Raw genomic sequence first — 19,098 nt, 5'->3', positions numbered from 1 at the left:
AATATATCCTTCCTGAGGTGTGGTGTCCGGATCTACTCTCAGTAGTCCAAGTGGGGGTTATCCAGGGATTTGTATAACAGCAGCATTCCTATGCTCTAAATAAACCTCTAAAGGCCACCTTTCTTGATTATTTCCTGTACTTGTTCAGGACATTTTAAAGATCTGTGCACCTGAGCCTCAAGTCTCTTTTGACAGCCACTGTATTTAACTGCACCCCAGCGAGATGTATTCTGTTTCGGCTCAAAATGGATATCTTCACATTTGCTTACATTGAGCTTCATCTGCCCAACTTTGTGTCATCTGCAAATTTGGATACATGATTTTCTATCCAATTAGCCAAAGTCACTAATAAATAATATGAATAATTGAGACCCATCACAGGTCCTGGTGGGACACTACTGGTCTCATCCTGCCAAATTGAGTGCCTACCAATTATCCTTATTTTGACATCTGCCAGTCAGTAATACATTAATAAGGTCGGTACCTAGGAATTGGTACCAGCAAGTCTGGAAGGGAAAATGATGGTCAAACAGTTTGAACTGGTTTTTAGAAAGTGTTTCTGTGAGGAGGAGTTTGGCTGCTGATGTTACAGCATTAAGGTCTGGAAGCTACACATTCAACCTTCCATTATCAGCTACTGGAAGTTCAGAGAAGGGAAGCTCAGTTAACAGTATCTCCAAAACTTCCAAACAGTGAACTGAAAAGGTGACACCGATCAATGTCTTCAGAAAATCAATCAAGAAAGAATCATCTATGCCCGTGTATCACGAGAAGCATCTCAGCAATCTAGCCAGTTTTGTTTTATTTAAATATTTATCCCTTTACTGTTTTTTTTTCTGTCTGCCTTGTGAGAATGGGGTTAAAAACAAAGATTATTAGACATCATAGACATCAATTAGATGACTTGGTTTTTTTAAATTTTCCTCTGCTAAAGTTACCATATTGCTCATAAATTGCAAAATCTTTTGTTTAGGCTACAGGATTTTATTCACAGAGTCTGGGATCATTTGTTCAAAAAGTCTGGTTTTGAACCATTGGGATTCAATTTTGAGGGGCTTTGAAGTATTTAAGTTTACTGTATTACAAACAGAGAGGTAGGAAGGCTGATTTGATTCAGCTGTCTGTTTCCATGTCAAAATAATCTTCGTAAAAGTGGGACATGGATCACTAATCCAGCAAGAAACCCTAATAGATGCCAAAAAAAAATTCTGCAAGTAGCCATTTGACACAACAAGTAAAGCAGTAACAATGATAAGTTACAGGCTGTTTGGATTTCAGAGCACATTTGCTCAGGACTGCTTTGAATGTTCCTCAAAAGCGAACAATCTGCTGACAGAACATTTTCAGCTCACTCGGGAAGAACAGAAATATGAAACAACTGAGTTCAGAACAAACAGGGAAAAACTGGAGGGAATCAAGTCTTCTATTAAAAATAACAAAAACATGAAAAGAAAGTAGGAAATGATTTTACAACCTCAAGAGAGCGGGAAACAATTTTAAGAGTGAAAGAGAATTAGGAGAGTGTGGTCTTACTTGATTCAGCCATTTCTGTTCTTTTGCTGTCAGGATACAAACAGTCATACTGATATTGAGGGATTGGAAGTCTGGTTGCTCGCTCTCCCAGTGTGGGCTTCATCTTATAGCGCTCTTTTAAAAGAATTGATACTTTGAATCAATAAAGATGTACACTAAACTCAGGTAAGCTGTACTATCAAAAAGTTGATAATAAGGATTACAGTTTTTGGGTTTATAGCGAGAAAACCAGTTGAAAGGAATTTAGATATTCTTTGCTAAAAAGCAATCTCAGCCAAAGATACCACCTGTTCTATCAAAATGTAAATGAAGTGATGTTGCTTAATTAGGGTTTATTTAGCATAAAGTGGCATGTATTTAGAAAAAGGAAAAAGCAGTCTGAACTTTGCTCCAGATTGTGTAGGCCAAATCCAATGACAATGACACATAGGAATGTAGTAGACCAGAAATCTAAACCACCACAACCCATAAGTCAGTTTACAGAGTCTAGAAAAGGATCCCAAAAACATCTCAAGCAATTAGTGACTATATGTACCAACCCATTGGTCACAATGACCAGCTTATCAATAAATCAGCATACAGCAAAGCTCAGTGTTCTAACATTGGCTCTGATTTTTACAAAGAATACAATCAGATTGTGCAATGGGTGAAGTCGTATGTTAAGGCCTGGAAAGGTTTTAATCCATAGGATTAACTACTGATTCTTGTCTGGATGGTAAAGTAGTCTTCATGAAAAAGAACCATATGTGCTGAGGAAGGGTCACAGGACCCGAAACATTAACTCTGTTTTCTCCTTCACAGATGCTGCCAGACCTGCTGAACTTTTCCAGCAACTTTGTTTTTGTTCCTGATTTACAGCATCCGCAGTTCTTTTGGTTTTCATGACCAAGATGTTTGGCAATTTTTTTATGATTGAAAACCACATACAAATAGCACTGAACCAAATCATTTGTAGTTGATATCACTGTTCAAGTATAATAAAAGTACTGGTGTGATTTTTTAAAGGAAGTGTCCTTCAAATAGAGCTCATCGTTAATTAGTTTGCATTGATCCAGCAATTCTAAACAAGTCAAGTCTCTGCTAAAAAGGAATATCATGTGACTATTCTAAGCATTTGCTCTGCTAATGTAAGATTTCTAAAGCTTAATTTGTTTCTGGTACCTATATTCTTGCAAATCATATTTTCTGATTCAAGTCTTAACAATAGACAGGTTAATAGCTAGAGGTAAACAATACTGACAAGACCTTAACTGGCAACTTCATTTTTTTTATATCACTCATGGAATGTGGGCATCATGGCATGGACCAGCATTTTTTTGCCTATCCCTAGCTGCTCTTAAAAAGATGGTGGTGAGCTACCTCCTTGACCCACTGCAGTCCATGTGCTTTATACTGACCCACAATGCCATGGGGGGGGGGGGGAGGAGTTCCAGGATTTGACCCAACACTGCCGAAGGAATGATAACAGATTTCCAAATCAAGATTCTGACTGGATCACAGACGAACTTGCAGGTGCTGGTGTTCCAATGTATTTGGTGCCCTTACTGTTCTAGACGGTAGAGCTTGTGAACTGGAAGGTGCTACCTAAGGAGCCTTGGTGAATTTCTATAGTGGGTCTTGTATATGGTACACAGCTTCTACTAAACATCAGTGGTGGAAGGAGCGAATGTTTATGGATGTAGTGCTGGAAACTGTCAAGTTTTTTGAGCATTGTAGGAGTGGCACTCATCTGAGTAAGTGGAGAGTATTTCATCACACTCATAGCTTGTGCCTTGTGGAGGACAGACAAGCTTTGAGAGGTCAGCTGGTAAGTTGTTTTGACCTGCTCTTGTAACCACACTATACATATATATATATATATACACACACACACACACACACACACACACACGATAGGTTCAGGATAGCTTCTGGTCAATGGTAGCCCCTCGGATGTTGATAGTGGGTGATTCAGTGATGGTAATACCATTAATCAAGTGACAATAGTTAAGATTCTCTCTTATTGAGGATGCTACTTGCCTAGCATTTTTGTAGCACAAATATCACATGTCCATCGAAGTCTAGTTGTTGTACAGATCTTGCTATAGTTAGACATGCTTATTGTTTAACAAGTTGTGAATGATTCTGAACATTTGCAATTATTGAAGAACATCCAAACTTATGACAGAGGAAATGTAACGATGAAGCAACTGATAATGGCTGGGTCAAGGACACTACCCTGAGGAAATCCTGCAGAAAGGTCCTGGGCCAGAGACAATTGATCTATAATTACAATAACCATCTTCCCATGTGCCAGGTAGGACTAAAACCAGCAGAAAATTTTCATTCGTATTGCCATTAAGTCCAGTTTTGCTAAAGTCTCCATGATATCAGTCAAATGGAGCTTTGATGTCAAGAGCAATCACTGTCACCTTATCTCTGAATTCAGCTCTTTTTCCAGGCTTGAACTCAGGCTGTAAAGGTCAGGTACTGAGTGTCCTTGGCAGAACCCAAACTGGGTGTGAATGAGCAGATCATTCTTAAGCAAGTGCTGCTTCATAGCACGGTTGGTGACCCCAGACGTCACTTTAGTGATGATTGAAAGTAGACTGATGGGATGGAAAATGACAAGATTGGACATATCCTTCCTTTTGTGCACAGGTATATCTATGCAAATTTCCACATTGCTAAGTCAATGACAATGTTGTAGATGTGTTGGAACAACTTGGCTAGGTTAGCAGGAAGTTCTGAAGCACAAGTCTTCAGTATTGCCAGAATTTTGTCAGACCAATTGCTTTTTCAGTATCTGGCTCTATGTAAAACAGAGTTAATTAATTTGCCTAAAGACTGGCATTTGTGATTCTGGAGGAGGCTGAGATGGATTACGCACTTGAAGCTTGTAGCCAAAGATTGTCGCAAATGCTTCAGTCTTATCTTTTGCATTCAGGTCCCGGGATGCCCCATTATTGAGGATTGGTAGTCTGGATTCTGGAAAGGTTCCAGTAGATTGAATAAACATGAATGTGACACTTGTTTGAGAAGGAAGGTAAACTGTAAGCAGGAAACTATAAATTAGCCTAACATCTGATACAGGGAAAAGGCTAGAGTCCATTATTAAGGAACAATCAGCAACATAGTGAAAGGGAAATTATATGTGACAAATTATGGAACATACTGCTGAGATGGTAGTGGAGACAGGTACTCTCATAACACTGAAGAAGCATTGCCATAGGCTTGGAGGTCCTAAGTGGCTGTTGCAATGCATTATGACTCTATGACTCTAAATTTGCTAGAATTCTTTGAGGATGCATCAGCAAAGTTTATAAAGGAAAAAGGCATTAAAGGAGCCACATAAAACGTTTTGTACAAGATAGGAACTCATGGTATTGGGGGTAACATATTAGCATGAAAATAACACACAGAAGATAAAGAGTCAGAGGTAATGGGTCTTTTCAGGTTACAATGATGTTACTAGTGGAGTGCCACAAGAAACAGTAATAATGCTTCAATAATTTACTATTTATGTCAATAACTGGAGGAGGGGGCAGAATGTAAAGTATTAATATTTGCTGTTGATATACGCGTAGGTGGGACGGCATGTTATGATGAAGACATAGAGAATTTGCCAGGGAATAGAGATAGGTTATGAAAGACAGCAAAAACTTGGCAGATACACCCTGAAGAAGGAAGTGTGAGGTCACGCATTTTGGTAAGAAGAAAAAAAAGACAGATTAAGAGACAGACTGCAGAAAATGTGCAATAGAGGAGGATCTAGATGTTCTTGTACATGAAGCACAAAAAAGCGAAAAAGTGCAGCAAGTAATTAAGAAAGCAAATGGAATTTTACCTTTCATTATAAGGGGCTGAAGTCTTGTTACAACTGTACAGGGAGTGGGGTTGCCTTATGAGTGAGAAATGAAATTAAATCAATAGGAAGAAACAAAGTGGGGTCAGCTAGTGTAGAATCTGTGTGGGTAGAACTGATGAACCGCAGAGGTAGAAAAACTATAGTTGGCCTTGTGTATAGGCCTCCAAACAGTAGTCAGGAGCTGGGGTGCACGATACACCAAGAGATACAAAAGGCATGTAAGAAAGGCAAAGTCAGTGATCATGGGGGATTTTTGCAGCGGAGAGCGGTGCGAGCCGGGCCGACGTGAGGTCAGGGCAGAGAGGCAGTTGGGAAGGTAAGTGAGTGCTATTTAAGTACTTACCTCGAAGCCAGCGGGTCCTTTTTGCCGCGGAGTGCTATTTAAGTAGGTGTGTTCTTACAGCAAACACACAAGGGCTGAGGGAAGTGCCTGGTGAGTAAAGTGCGAGTTTTCAGTGAAGAGGCTCAGTGAGGAGATTACGCCACTGTTAAAGAGGGTGAAGACATGACTGCCAAGCTGATTCAGTGTGCTGCATGCATGATGTGGGAGGTCAGGGACACTGATGATGTTTCTGGCTCCTATAGCTGTGGTAAGTGTGTACACATTCAGCTTCTGAAGGAGGTTGCTACAGCACTGAAGAAAGAACTAGAAGACCTCAGGCTCATCCAAGAGAATCAGAATTTTTTGGACAGGACCTTCAGCAAGGTCACTACACCGAGGATACCTGAAGAGAGAAGGGGGATGTCGATGACAAAGGAAGACATGAATGAAGTACAAGAGACCCCAGGGGAAGCACCTATTGTAAACAGGCTGACTGTCTTGAAAGCTGCCGAGACAGACGACACTGCCAGTCCGAGAGGTGGACAGGTCTGCGAGTCAAAAATTGCTGTAGAGGCAGAGCCGAGAAGTCAGACATCACGGAGAGCTGTGGTAATAGGGGACTCCATTGTGAGAGGGACTGACAGGGGTTTCTGCGGCGACAGGCGAGATTTGAGGATGGTGTGTTGCCTTCCTGGTGCCAGGATCCAGGACGTCACTGATAGAGTGCAGAGAATCCTCGAGGGTGAAGGTGAAGACCCAGAGATGGTGGTGCATGTCGGCACTAATGACGTCGGGAAGAAAAGGAGGAGCATTCTACAGCGGGACTTCAGAGAACGTGGAAGAAGGCTGAAAAGCAGGACTTCCAGGGTGGTTATCTCTGGTTTGCTTCCAGTTCCTCGGGCTGGAGAGGGCAGGAACAGAGAGATAATGGACCTGAACGTGTGGCTGAGGGAATGGTGTCGGAAGCAAGGATTTAAATTCTTGGATCACTGGGGTATGTTTTGGGGTAAGAATAAATTGTACAGGAGGTACGGTTTGCATCTTAATAGTCGGGGGACCAGTTTTCTGGCAGGCAGGTTTGCCACTGCAACACAGGTGTGTTTAAACTAAGTAATCGGGGGGGAGGGGCCAAACTGGAGATTTAAGAATCAAGTTAAAGGGAAAGTGAGAATAAGAGAGGTTAAGAAGGACAACAGAATCAACAGAGCAGAAAACTCAAGAAGGGATTGTACAGTATGGGCAAGTGAAATAGGGATTGATAGGAAGGGTGAGGGGAGGAACAAATTAAAAATAATATATATGAATGCATGAAGCATAAGAAATAAGGTGGATGAGCATGAGGCTCAGTTGGAAGTTGGCAAATATGATGTTGTGGGGATAACTGAGACGTGGCTTCAAGTGGACAGGGTCTGGGAAATGAATATTCAAGGCTATACATGCTATCGAAAGGACAGACTGGTGGGCAGAGGGGGTGGGGTAGCCCTGTTGGTGAGGAATGATATTCGGTCCCTTGCGAGGGGGGACATAGAGTCAGGAGATGTAGAGTCAGTATGGATACAGCTGAGAAATTCTCAGGGTAGAAAGACCCTAATGGGAGTTATCTACAGGCCCCCAAACAGTAGTCAGGAGGTAGGGTGCAGGTTGAATCAAGAGTTGAAATTGGCCTGTCACAAAGGTATCACTACAGTTGTTATGGGAGATTTCAACATGCGGGTAGACTAGGAGAATCAGGATGGTACTGGACCCCAAGAAAGGGAGTTTGTAGAGTGCCTCCGAGATGGATTTTTAGAATAGCTTGCACTGAAGCCTACCAGGGAGGAGGTAATTCTGGATCTGGTGTTGTGCAACGAACCGGATTTGATCAGGGACCTCAAAGTAAAGGAGCCATTAGGAGGTAGTGACCATAATATGATAAGTTTTAATCTGCAGTTTGAGAGAGAGAAGGGAGAATCGGAAGTGTCAGTACTGCAGTTGAATAAAGGGAACTATGTAGCTATGAGGGAGGAGCTGGCCAAAGTTCAGTGGTACAATACCCGAGCAGAGATGTCAGTGGAACAACAATGGCAGGTATTTCTGGATCTAATGCAGAAGGTGCAGGATCAGTTCATACCAAAGAGGAAGAAAGACCCTAAGGGGAGGCGGGGGCAGCCATGGCTGATGAGGGAAGTTAAGGGCTGTATAAAAATAAAAGAGGAGTATAACATAGCAGAGATGAGCAGGAAGCCGGAGGACTGGGAAGCTTTTGAAGAGCAACAGCGGATAACTAAAAAGGCAATACACAGAGAAAAAAATGAGCTATGAAGGAAAACTGGCCAAAAATATCAAGGAGGATAGTAAAAGCCTTTTTAGGTATGTGAAAAGAAAAAAAATGGTTACGACTAAAATTGGGCCCTTGAAGTCAGAAACGGGTGAATTTATTATGGGGAACAAGGAAATGGCAGAAGAGTTGAATAGGTACTTTGGATCTGTCTTCACTCGGGAAGACACAAGCAATCTCCCAGATGCAGTAGTGGCTGAAGGACCGAGGGTAACAGATGAACTGAAGGGTATTTATATTAGGCAGGAAATGGTGTTAGAGAGGCTGTTAGGTCTGAAGGCTGATAAGTCCCCGGGACCTGATGGTCTGCATCCCAGGTTACTTAAGGAGGTGGCTCTAGAAATTGTGGATGCATTGGTAATTATTTTCCAAGGTTCTATAGATTCAGGATCAGTTCCTGCGGATTGGAGGGTGGCAAATGTTGTCCCACTTTTCAAGAAAGGAGGGAGAGAGAAAACAGGAAATTACAGACTGGTTAGCCTGACGTCAGTGGTGGGAAAGATGCTGGAGTCAATTCTAAAAGATGAAATTACGACTCATTTGGATAGCAGTAACAGAATAGGTCAGAGTCAGCATGGATTTACGAAGGGGAAATCGTGCTTGACTAATCTTCTGGAATTTTTTGAGGATGTATCTATGAAGATAGATAAGGGAGAACCAGTGGATGTCATGTACCTGGACTTTCAGAAAGCCTTTGATAAAGTCCCGCATAGGAGATTGGTGAACAAAATTAGGGCACATGGTATTGGGGGCAAAATACTGAGTTGGATTGAAAATTGGCTGGCTGACAGGAAGCAAAGAGTTGTGATAAACGAGTCCCTTTCGGAATGGCAGGCAGTGACCAGTGGGGTACCATAAGGTTCGGTGCTGAGACCGCAGCTGTTTACGATATATATTAATGATATAGACGAAGGCATTAGAAGTAATATTAGCAAATTTGCTGATGACACAAAGTTGGGTGGCAGTGTGAAATGTGAGGAGGATGTTATTAGAATACAGGGTGACTTGGACAGGCTAAGTGAGTGGACGGATGCATGGCAGATGCAGTTTAATGTGGATAAATGTGTGGTTATACACTTTGGTGGCAAGAACAGGAAGGCAGATTACTATCTCAATGGAGTCAAGTTAGGTAAAGGGGAAGCACAACGAGATCTGGGTGTTCTTGTACATCAGTCAATGAAAGCAAGCATGCAGGTACAGCAGGTAGTGAAGAAAGCTAATAGCATGCTGGCCTTCATCACAAGAGGAATTGACCATAGGAGCAAAGAGGTCCTTCTGCAGATGTACAGGACCCTGGTGAGACCGTACCTGGAATATTGTGTGCAGTTTTGGTCTCCCAATTTGAGGAAGGACATTCTTGCTATTGAGGGAGTGCAGCGTGGGTTCATAAGGTCAATTCCCGGAATGGCGGGACTATCATATGTTGAAAGATTGGAGCGACTGGGCTTGTATAGTCTTGAGTTTAGAAGGATGAGAGGGGATCTGATTGAGACGTATAAGATTATTAAGGGATTGGACACTGTGGAGGCAGGAAGCATGTTTCCACTGATGGGCGAGTCCAGGCCCAGAGGACACAGTTTAAAAATAAGGGGTAGGCCATTTAGAACAGAGTTGAGGAAAAACTTCTTCACCCAGAGAGTGGTGGATATATGGAATGCTCTGCCCCAGAAGGCAGTGGAGGCCAACTCTCTGGATGCTTTCAAGAAAGAGATAGACAGAGCTCTTAAAGATAGTGGAATCAAGAGTTATGGGGATAAGGCAGGAACAGGATACTGATTGTGGATGATCAGCCATGATCATAATGAATGGTGGTGCTGGCTCGAAGGGCCAAATGGCCTACTCCAGCACCTATTGTCTATTGATTTCAATATACAGGTAGACTGGGAAAATCATACTGGTAGTGGGTTGCAAGGAAAGGAGTTTGTGGAATGTCTACAAGATGGCTTTTTGGAACAGTTCGTGGTGGACACCACAAGGGAACAGGCAATACTGGATTTAGTGTTGTGCAATGAGGCAGACTTGATAAGGGAGCTTAAGGTAAAAGAGCCTTTAGGAGACAGTGATCATAAGATGATAGAATTTACTCTGCACTTTAAGAGGGAGAAGGTAGAATCAGAGCTAACAGTATTACAGCTGAATAAAGGTAACTGTAGAGGTATGAGGGAGGAGCTGGGCAGAATTGACTAGAAGAGGAGCCTAGCAGGAAAGACAGTGGAACAGCAACGACAGGAGTTTCTGGGAGTGATTCAGGAGACACAGCAAAAATTCATCCCTAGGAAAAAGCAGATGGTACAGGGAGGATGAGGCAACCATAGCTGACTAAGGAAGTCAGGGATAGCATAAAAGCAGAAGAGAAAGCATATAATGTGGCGAAGAGCAGTGGGAAACCACAGGACTGGGAAGCTTACAAAGACTAACAGAGGGCAACAAATAAAGGAAATAAAGAAGGAGAAGATTAAATATGTGGGTAAACAGACAGTAATAGCAGTGAAGACTGTAAGAGTTTCTTTAGGTATACAAAGGGCAAAAGAGGACATTAAACCACTGGAAGATAATGGTGGAGATTCAGTAGTGAGGAACAAGGAAATGGCTCAGGAACTGAATAATTACTCCGCATCAGTCTTCACAGTAGAAGGCACAAGTAATATCCCAAAAATTCAAGAGAGTCAGGGGGCAGAGCTGAGTATGGTGGCCATCACCAAGGAAAAGGTGCTAGTAAAACTGATGGGCCTAAACACCTGGACCAACTGGACTACACCCCAGAGTTTGAAAGGAAATAGCTGAAAAGATAGTGGAAACATTAATGGTGATCTTGCAGGAACTACTACAGTCGGGGAGGGTCCCAGAGGACTGGAAAATTGCGAACGTGACACCCCTGTTTAAAAAGAGAGTAAGGCAAAAGAAGGAACATTACAGGCCGATTAACCTAACCTCGGACATGGGCAAGATTTTGGAGTCTGTTGTAAAGGATGAGATGTCTAAATATTTAGGAGTGTATAGTAAAATAGGGCAAAGTCAGCATGGTTTCGTCAAGGGGAGGTCATGCCTGACAAATCTGCTAGAATTCTTTGAGGAAGTAATGTGTTGGGAAGACCAAGGAGAGCCAATGGTTGTTATCTACCTGGACTTCAAGAAGGCCTTTGATAAGTGCCACACAGGAGGCTGCTGAGTAAGCTAAGGGCTCACGGTGTTAGAGGCAAGGTGCTCGCATGGATAGAAGATTGGCTATCTAGCAGAAAGCAGTGAGTGGGGATAAAGGGGTCTTTCTCAGCATGGCAGCCAGTGACGAGTGGTGTTCCGCAAGGGTAGGTGCTGGGAACACAACTCTTCACTTTGTACATTAATGATCTAGATGTAGGAACTGTGGGCATTCTGGCTACGTTTGCAGACAATACAAAGATAGACGGAAGGACAGGTAGTACTGAGGAGGTGGTGAGGCTGCAGAAGGACTTGGGCAGTTTAGCAGAGTGGGAAAAGAAGTGGCAGATGGAGTACAATGTGGGAAAGTGAGAGGTCATGCACTTTGGTAAGAAGAACAAATGCATGGACTATTTTCTAAATGGGGAGAAAATTCAGAAGTCTGAGATGCAAAGAGATTTGGGAGCTCTAGTCCTGGATTCTCTGAAGGTAAACTTGCAGGTTGAGTCAGTAGTCAGGAAGGCAAATGTAATGTTGGCATTTATTTTGAGGGCTTGAACATAAAAGCAGGGATGTACTACTGAGACTTTACAAGGCACTTCATAGGAGGTTCACGAGAATGGTCCCAGAAATGGAAAGGTCCCAGAAATGGAAAGTTTAACATAGGAGGAACATTTGAAGACTCTGGGACTATACTCATCAGTGCTTAGAAGGATGAGGGGAGATCTAATTGAAACTTTCAACATAGTGAATGGCCTGGACAGAGTGGATGTTGGGAAAATGCTTCCATTGGTAGGAGAGTCTAGGACCCGAGGGCACAGCCTTAGAGTAAAGGGAAGACCTTTAAGAATGGAGATAAGGGGCAAGTACCTCAGCCAGAGAGTGGTGAATCTATGGAATTCACTGTCACAGAAGGCTGTGGAGACCAGGTCATTGAGTACATTTAAGATTGAGATAGATAGGTTCTTGGTTATCAAGGGGATCAAACGTTACAGGGAGAAAGCAGGAGAATGGGGATGAGGAACTTATCAGCCATGATTAACGGCGGAACAGGCTCAATGGGCTGAATGGCCTAATTTCTGCTCCTATGTCTTATGGTCTTATGGATTGGTGAGGCTGCACCCAGAGTACTGTGCATGGTTCAAGTTGTCTTAGTTAAGAAAAGGTATATTAGTATTGGAGGTCATTCAAAAAGGATTCATTAGATTGATTCCTCAGATGAACATAGAACATAGAACATTACAGCACAGTACAGGCCCTTCGGCCCTCAATGTTGTGCCGACCTGTCATACCGATCTCAAGCCCATATAACTTACACTATTCCATGTACGTCCATATGCTTATCCAATGACGACTTAAATGTACCTAAAGTTGGCGAATCTACTACCGTTGCAGGGAAAGCGTTCCATTCCCTCACTACTCTGAGTGAAGAGTGGACTTATAAAAATCAGCTAAATACCCTTGATTTATCAGACTTTAAAAGAAAGAATGAGGGTGATCTTATTGAAACATACAAGATTCTGAGGACTTTACAAAGTGGATATTGTACAGACGTTTTTACGAGTGGGGAATCTCAAACTTCAGGACTTGGTCACAAAATATGAGGTACTCACTTAAAACTGAGAAGCAAAGGAATTTTTTCTCTCAGAGGGAAATGAACATCTGGAATTCTTTTATTTTAGACAGCTGAGGAGGCTGGATAGATTTTTGAATTATCGAGAAGTTGAAGACTTTAACAAGCTGAAACTAAAGAGGAATTGAGGTCTGGGACAGATCGGCCATGGTCTCATAGAATTGCAGGACAGGCCTGAGGGTCTAAATAACCCACTCTTGCTTCAATTTATTATGTTCTTTCTGAGCCCTATGTTCTGGAATTCCCCCGTTCAACCTCAAACTTTCCAACATTGCACCCACCTAACCCCCTACAAAGTGTATACATGCAGGCACACACACACCCAATGTCGTCATTGGCAATCACTTGCTAATGTGTCCAACTGTCCACTTAGGAAATTCTGTGTCAGTGGTCATTGGTCCTATGAGTCGTTGTGTGGCTGATGAGCCTGATCCTGCAACCACATCCCCAAACACACGTGTTTCTAGGTGGAAGAACTGGTCCTTGGCCTTGAGGTTGTTGGCATTCCTTTCCCCAGTTCTTTTTCCATACATCCTCTTGCCACAGTGTCTTCTCAAAGAACCATTCATACAGGAGACACACAACACACATACATATACACACAGAATAAAATGTTCCTTAAAATCAAACTCTTAACACCTCCCTTTTTTGGGTTTTATGCCAGTTTTTATATGATAATGCTCCTGTGATGCATTTTGTTACATGTGTAATGGACCAGACCAAACTCCTGTAAATATATCAAGCAGGTAGCTTAGACCCTATTTTTTTCTTATTTAAAGGCAATTGTAAGGTGCGGTGTTCCTGAGGTAATTTGAATGGTTATACTCTGCTTCAAGCAAAACACAGTTTATTCTTTTGAGAAGATTTTGAGTCAGATGGCATTGGTTTCTCGATCATTAAAATACTAACAAAAGATTGAAGAATTAGTCTAATTTTAAATCTATTGGAAGACTTAACAGAATAGTAGGTTATTTAACTACTAAACAGCAACCTTTCTAATATAGTAACATCCCATAGCCCACCCTTGGCAAAGGCAAATTCATTAAAATAGATTGTCTCATGTGCAATGTCTCTCTAGTCCAGAAGGAATGAACATCAAGAGAAAATTCTGCTAAAGAGAAAGAACTCCAGTTTTTGCTGTGGCAGAAAGACAGCTTTCATAGCCAGCTTCAAATCCCCAGCAACCACTGAAAGCTAAACTAAAACCCTGGTTTTGTGTGAGTCTGACTCCACCCATTCGTGCTGCTCCTATTGTTCCGACTTTTTTTTAAAAAGAGCCCAAGGCTTCACAAGCTGTTTATTGAGTGAAACATGCCACTTGCTACCTCCATCTCAACCTCTCTTCATTTAAAAAAGGATAAAACTACATCTCTTAAAGTCACAGCATCATCACACATGACATTAAAGGTATGATAAAACTGTTGTTAAACATCAGCAAAGAGATAGTTCCAATGTATCCGTAATGTTAATGAATACTTCCTGTTATGAGATGCACAGAGGTGATTAACCAAATGACACCCTATGGAGCCAGACACCTCTCCATTTTTTTTTATTATTGGTGCACCTAGTTACTTTTCACCCTTTCTGTGTTAACTGATAACTTATGATTAGTTGGCCTGACAAACTGAATTGTGCATGGTAGGGAATCCACACCAAATGAAGATTCACCTTAAGCTGTATTGCAACAAATGAAATAAGTTATGACAAATACTGACAGTAAGTTAAACTAGGAAATTAAATGTTGTAATTTCTTATTATGTACGTTAGGCTATTTATCACTTTAAATATTTTGAACAATTTAAACAGATAGATTTAGGTTTTGTCTGCTTACTCACTTGGATGTTCTAGCCTTGCCAGTTGTCTGTGTTGCACATGCATGTTAATAATAGCCAAAGCCCTCTGACTGCTTGTGAAGATGTCAGGGTTTTCCAACACCTCAGTTAACGTCAGGTTGGTGCGAATAGCACTGGTGGCAGTTGTCCGGGCAACCAAAGGCAGCTTTAGCTGGTAGCTATAGTCCATAAAGTTCATTTCATCATCAAGGATAAGCTTTGCTCTAAAAGCAAATGAAATTACATTGTCAGGAAATAGTGAGGTATTTGGAAAGTGAAGTAGTGCTTGTTAGCCCTAATGGCCATTTTATCATCTTACCCCCATGTTAGAAATATCAGAATTATTTTTTGCCCCACTTTTTTTAAAATTCCAATCTCATCAGTTAATACCAGATAGTCAACATGGCATTGCCAAGGACAGGTCACGTCTGACAAATTTAGTTGAGCTTTTTGGTGAGGTGACACAAGGCAATGGATGAAGGTAATGCTATGGATCTTGTGTATTTGGACTTCCAGAAAGCATTTGACAAGGTTCAAACTGGAGGTTGGTTAGCACATCAGAAATGTTTGGGATTGACGGATTCCTGGCAACATGAATTAGAAGTTGGCTAAAAAAAGGAAACAGAGGCTAAGTATATAGATGGGCATTTCGCAGATTGGAGTTCAGTTGAAACTCGTGTTTCCAAGGGATCAGTATGTTTTTATTTCTGATTTATATAAATTATTTGGAGATAGATGTTGACGAAAAAATCTCTAAGCTTGTAGATGATACTAAACTAAGGAGAATAGTGAATTGGGATGTTGCCAAGAGGCTTCAGAGGGACATTGACAAGTTAGCCAATTGGCAGACACCTGGCAAATGAATTTCAATGCAGAGAAATGTGAGGTCATGCATTTTGGTAAAAGAAACACAAAGAGAGAATACAGACTCAATGTTACAACTTTGAGGGGAGTACAGGAGCAAAGGGACCTTGGGGGCCATGTGTATGATTCTCTGAAAGTGGTCAGGCAAGTTGAAACAATTGTTAAGCTGGTTTATCAGACTTATAAATAGAGACAAAGCATATAAAAGCAAGGAAGTGATGTTTACACTGCTACAAATCACTGGGCAGACCACAATTGCAGTATTGTGGCCAGTTCCAGGCACCTTATATAAGATGTTAAACCCCGGAGTGAGTTCAAAGGAGCTTTACTAGAATGATACCAGTAATGACGGTTTTAAATATAAAGAAAGATTAGAGAAATTGGGCTTATTCTCCTTGGAGTAAAGATTAAGAGGTGACCTTATTGACATGTTCAAAACTATGAATAATTTTGACAAGGTAAAGAAGGGTATGCTGATTCCACTAGTTAGTGTGGCAGTAACTAGGGGACCACAATTTCAAGATTATCAACAAAAGAAGTGGGACTGAGATGAGGAGAAATGTCTTTATTCAGAGTTGTTAAGATTTGGAATGTTCTGCCTGGGAGAGTAGCAGGGACGGATTCCATACGAATTCTCAAAAGAGCCCTGGATAGATATTTGAAAGTGAAGAAGTTAAAGGGCTACAGAAATAGGGCTGGAGAGTGGGACTAGATGGGCAGCTATTTTAGGAGCCAGTACAGGCACAAAGGATCAAATGGTCTTCTGTACTGTAAAATCAATGATTCTACTTTTCCCTCCCCCTACTCTTTCTCTACCATTTGGAAGAGAGGGGAGGTGGGGAAAACCTCTAATGTCTGCTGTGTTGGTAGCACCACACACATTGAGGAAAGATTTCTTCCAAAACATTTCCAGTAAAAATCATGATTTTTGCTTTTAGAACAATTTTATAATTTCACCGGACATAATGAATACAGGGAATTTTCTGGACACTTATAAAATTGAACCATTATACAACAATTGAAAGTCTCTCCTCTAAATTCCTTGTCACAAACTTGTCCAGTTATTTCATGGGCCTTCTCTGCTATTTAGTTTAATGGCCTCCTTTAGCAGCTTATTCACATTTATGCTTCCAAACCTACTTCTTCAGCCAAATGTTCAGCTTTCAAATCTACTTTTCTTCTCAGCTTTCAAACACTAAAAGCAAAGCTGAAGGGAAAGCTGTGCAATTACAACACAGGCATCTACCTAACAATATGGAAAGTTGTCCAGGATAACAAAGTGTGAAGCTGGATGATCACAGCAGGCCAAGCAGCATCTCAGGAGCACAAAAGCTGACATTTCGGGCCTAGACCCTTCATCAGAGAGGGGGATGGGGAGAGGGTTCTGGGATAAATAGGGAGAGAAGGGGAGCCAGACCGAAGATGGAGAGAAAAGAAGATAGATGGAGAAGAGAGTATAGGTGAGGAGGTAGGGAGGGGATAGATCAGTCCAGGGAAGGTGGACAGGTCAAGGAGGTGGGATGAGGTTAGTAGGTAGGAAATGGAGGTGCGGCTTGAGGTGGGAGGAAGGGATAGGTGAGAGGAAGAACAGGTTAGGGAGGCAGAGACAGGCTGGGCTGGTTTTGGGATGCAGTGGAGGGAGGGGACGAGCTGGGCTGGTTTTGGGATGCAGTGGGAGAAGGGGAGATTTTGAAGCTGGTGAAGTCCACATTGATACCATTGCGCTGCAGGGTTCCCAAGCAGAATATGAGTTGCTGTTCTTGCAACCTTTGGGTGGCATCATTGTGGCACTGCAGTAGGCCCATGATGGACTTGTCGTCTGAGGAATGGGAGGGAGGGTTAAAATGGTTTGCAACTGGGAGGTGCAGTTGTTTATTGCGAACCAAGCGGAGGTGTTCTGCAAAGCGGTCCCCAAGCCTCCGCTTGGTTTTCCCAATGTAGAGGAAGCCACTCTGGGTGCAGTGGATACAATATACCACATTGGCAGATGTGCAGGTGAACATCTGCTTAATATGGAAAGTCATCTTGGGGCCTGGGATAGGGGTGGGGGAGGAGGTGTGGGGGCAAGTGTAGCACTTCCTGCGGTTGCAGGGGAAGGTGGCGGGTGTGGTGGGGTTGGAGGGCAGTGTGGAGCGAACAAGGGAGTCACGGAGAGAGTGGTCTCTCCGGAAAGCAGACAGGGGTGGGGATGGAAAAATGTCTTGGGTGGTGGGGTCGGATTGTAGATGGCGGAAGTGTCGGAGGATGATGCGTTGTATCCGGAGGTTGGTGGAGTGGTATGTAAGAACGATGGGGATCCTCTCGGGGCAGTTGTGGCGGGGGCAGGGTGTGAGGGACGTGTTGCAGGAAATGTGGGAGACGGGGTCAAGGGCGTTCTCGACCACTGCAGGGGGAAAGTCGCTGTCCTTGAAGAACGTGGACATCTGGGATGTGCGGGAGTAGAATGCCTCATCCTGGGAGCAGATGCGGCGGAGGCGGAGGAATTGGGAATAGGGGATGGAATTTTTGCGGGAGGGTGCATTATTTGGAAAATTGTCCAGGTTTGTCTTGTCCACGAAAATCAGTTTAAGTTCCACCAGGGCCTGACTTAACTGTAGCCTCAGCTCAAACATAAAGAGCTGATTTCCAAATGAGGTGACAGTGATTGCTCTTGGCATCAAGACCATATTTAATTGACCGTGGCATTAGGGAGCTGTTGCAATATTGAAATCAATGGGAATAAGGGGAAAAACTGTTCAGTGGTTGGAGCTGTATCAAGCACAAAGGAAGATCATTCTTAATTCACTCATGGAACATAGGTCTTGTTGGCTGATCAGCATTTATTTCCTGTCCCTCGTCATGACTGAGAAGATGTGGGGAACTGCCATCTTTAACCTCTATGGTTCATGTGCTCTCCGTAGACTCACACTGCCCTTAGGAAAGGAATTCCAGCATTTAGACCCAGCTACAGTGAAGGAATGGTGAAATACTTCCAAGTCAGGATGGTCAGTGGCTTGGAGGGGAACTTGCAGGTGGTGACATTCCCATATATTTGCCCCTGTACTTCTAAATGGAAGCAGTTGTGAGTGTGTAAGGAGCTGTCTAAAGATCTTTGGTGAATTTAGTGTTAGCTGTGGCTTTTGGAGGGTAATCATATCAGCTGCAGCACATGTCTAGAGGAATTTTTCAGGTTAGTGTTCCAGGCCCAACCCCTTCAGCTGCGTCATCAATGACCTAATGATGGAAGGCAGGTCAAAGATGGGAATATCTTCTTACCACTGCTTAATATTCACTCCCATTCCTGACTCCACAGATACCAAAGCAGTCCACGTCCTCATGCACAGAGACCAGAAAATATCCAGGCTTAGGCAAATAAAATATGCCACATACAAGTGCAAGTAAGAAGTAAATCAACTCCCCTTGATATTCAACAGTGATGCTATTATGGAATTGCTCACCATGAACATCATGGAGGTTATCATTTAAAAGAAAATGATCCAATCATAAAAACAGTGTGGCTGTTTGAGCAGATGGAAGGCTGGAAATTCAGCAGTAACTCAGGTTCTAAGTCCCCAAAGCTTATAAGGTGTCTACAGAGTACGTAAGGAGTATAAAGAAATGCTCTGCGCTTGC

At 42.5% G+C, this 19,098-nt stretch overlaps 1 protein-coding gene across 1 annotated transcript in view; it reads right to left on the bottom strand.

The window, feature by feature from the left end:
- The window catches only part of spata4 (spermatogenesis associated 4), a 47,075-nt gene that overhangs the window by 3,864 nt on the left and 24,113 nt on the right, over positions 1 to 19,098 (bottom strand). Inside the window, exons 4-5 of the mRNA XM_048526208.2 lie at positions 14,626 to 14,846; positions 1,534 to 1,647 (exon numbers count right to left, since the gene is read on the bottom strand). Coding sequence (XP_048382165.1) covers positions 1,534 to 1,647; positions 14,626 to 14,846 — 335 coding nt within the window. The remainder of the gene's footprint in view (positions 1 to 1,533; positions 1,648 to 14,625; positions 14,847 to 19,098) is intronic.

This window comes from Stegostoma tigrinum, chromosome 3, assembly GCF_030684315.1.
Source record: "Stegostoma tigrinum isolate sSteTig4 chromosome 3, sSteTig4.hap1, whole genome shotgun sequence".
NCBI lineage: Eukaryota > Metazoa > Chordata > Chondrichthyes > Orectolobiformes > Stegostomatidae > Stegostoma > Stegostoma tigrinum.
Note: the sequence above shows the minus strand (reverse complement) of the source record. Positions and strands in the feature narration are given on the sequence as shown.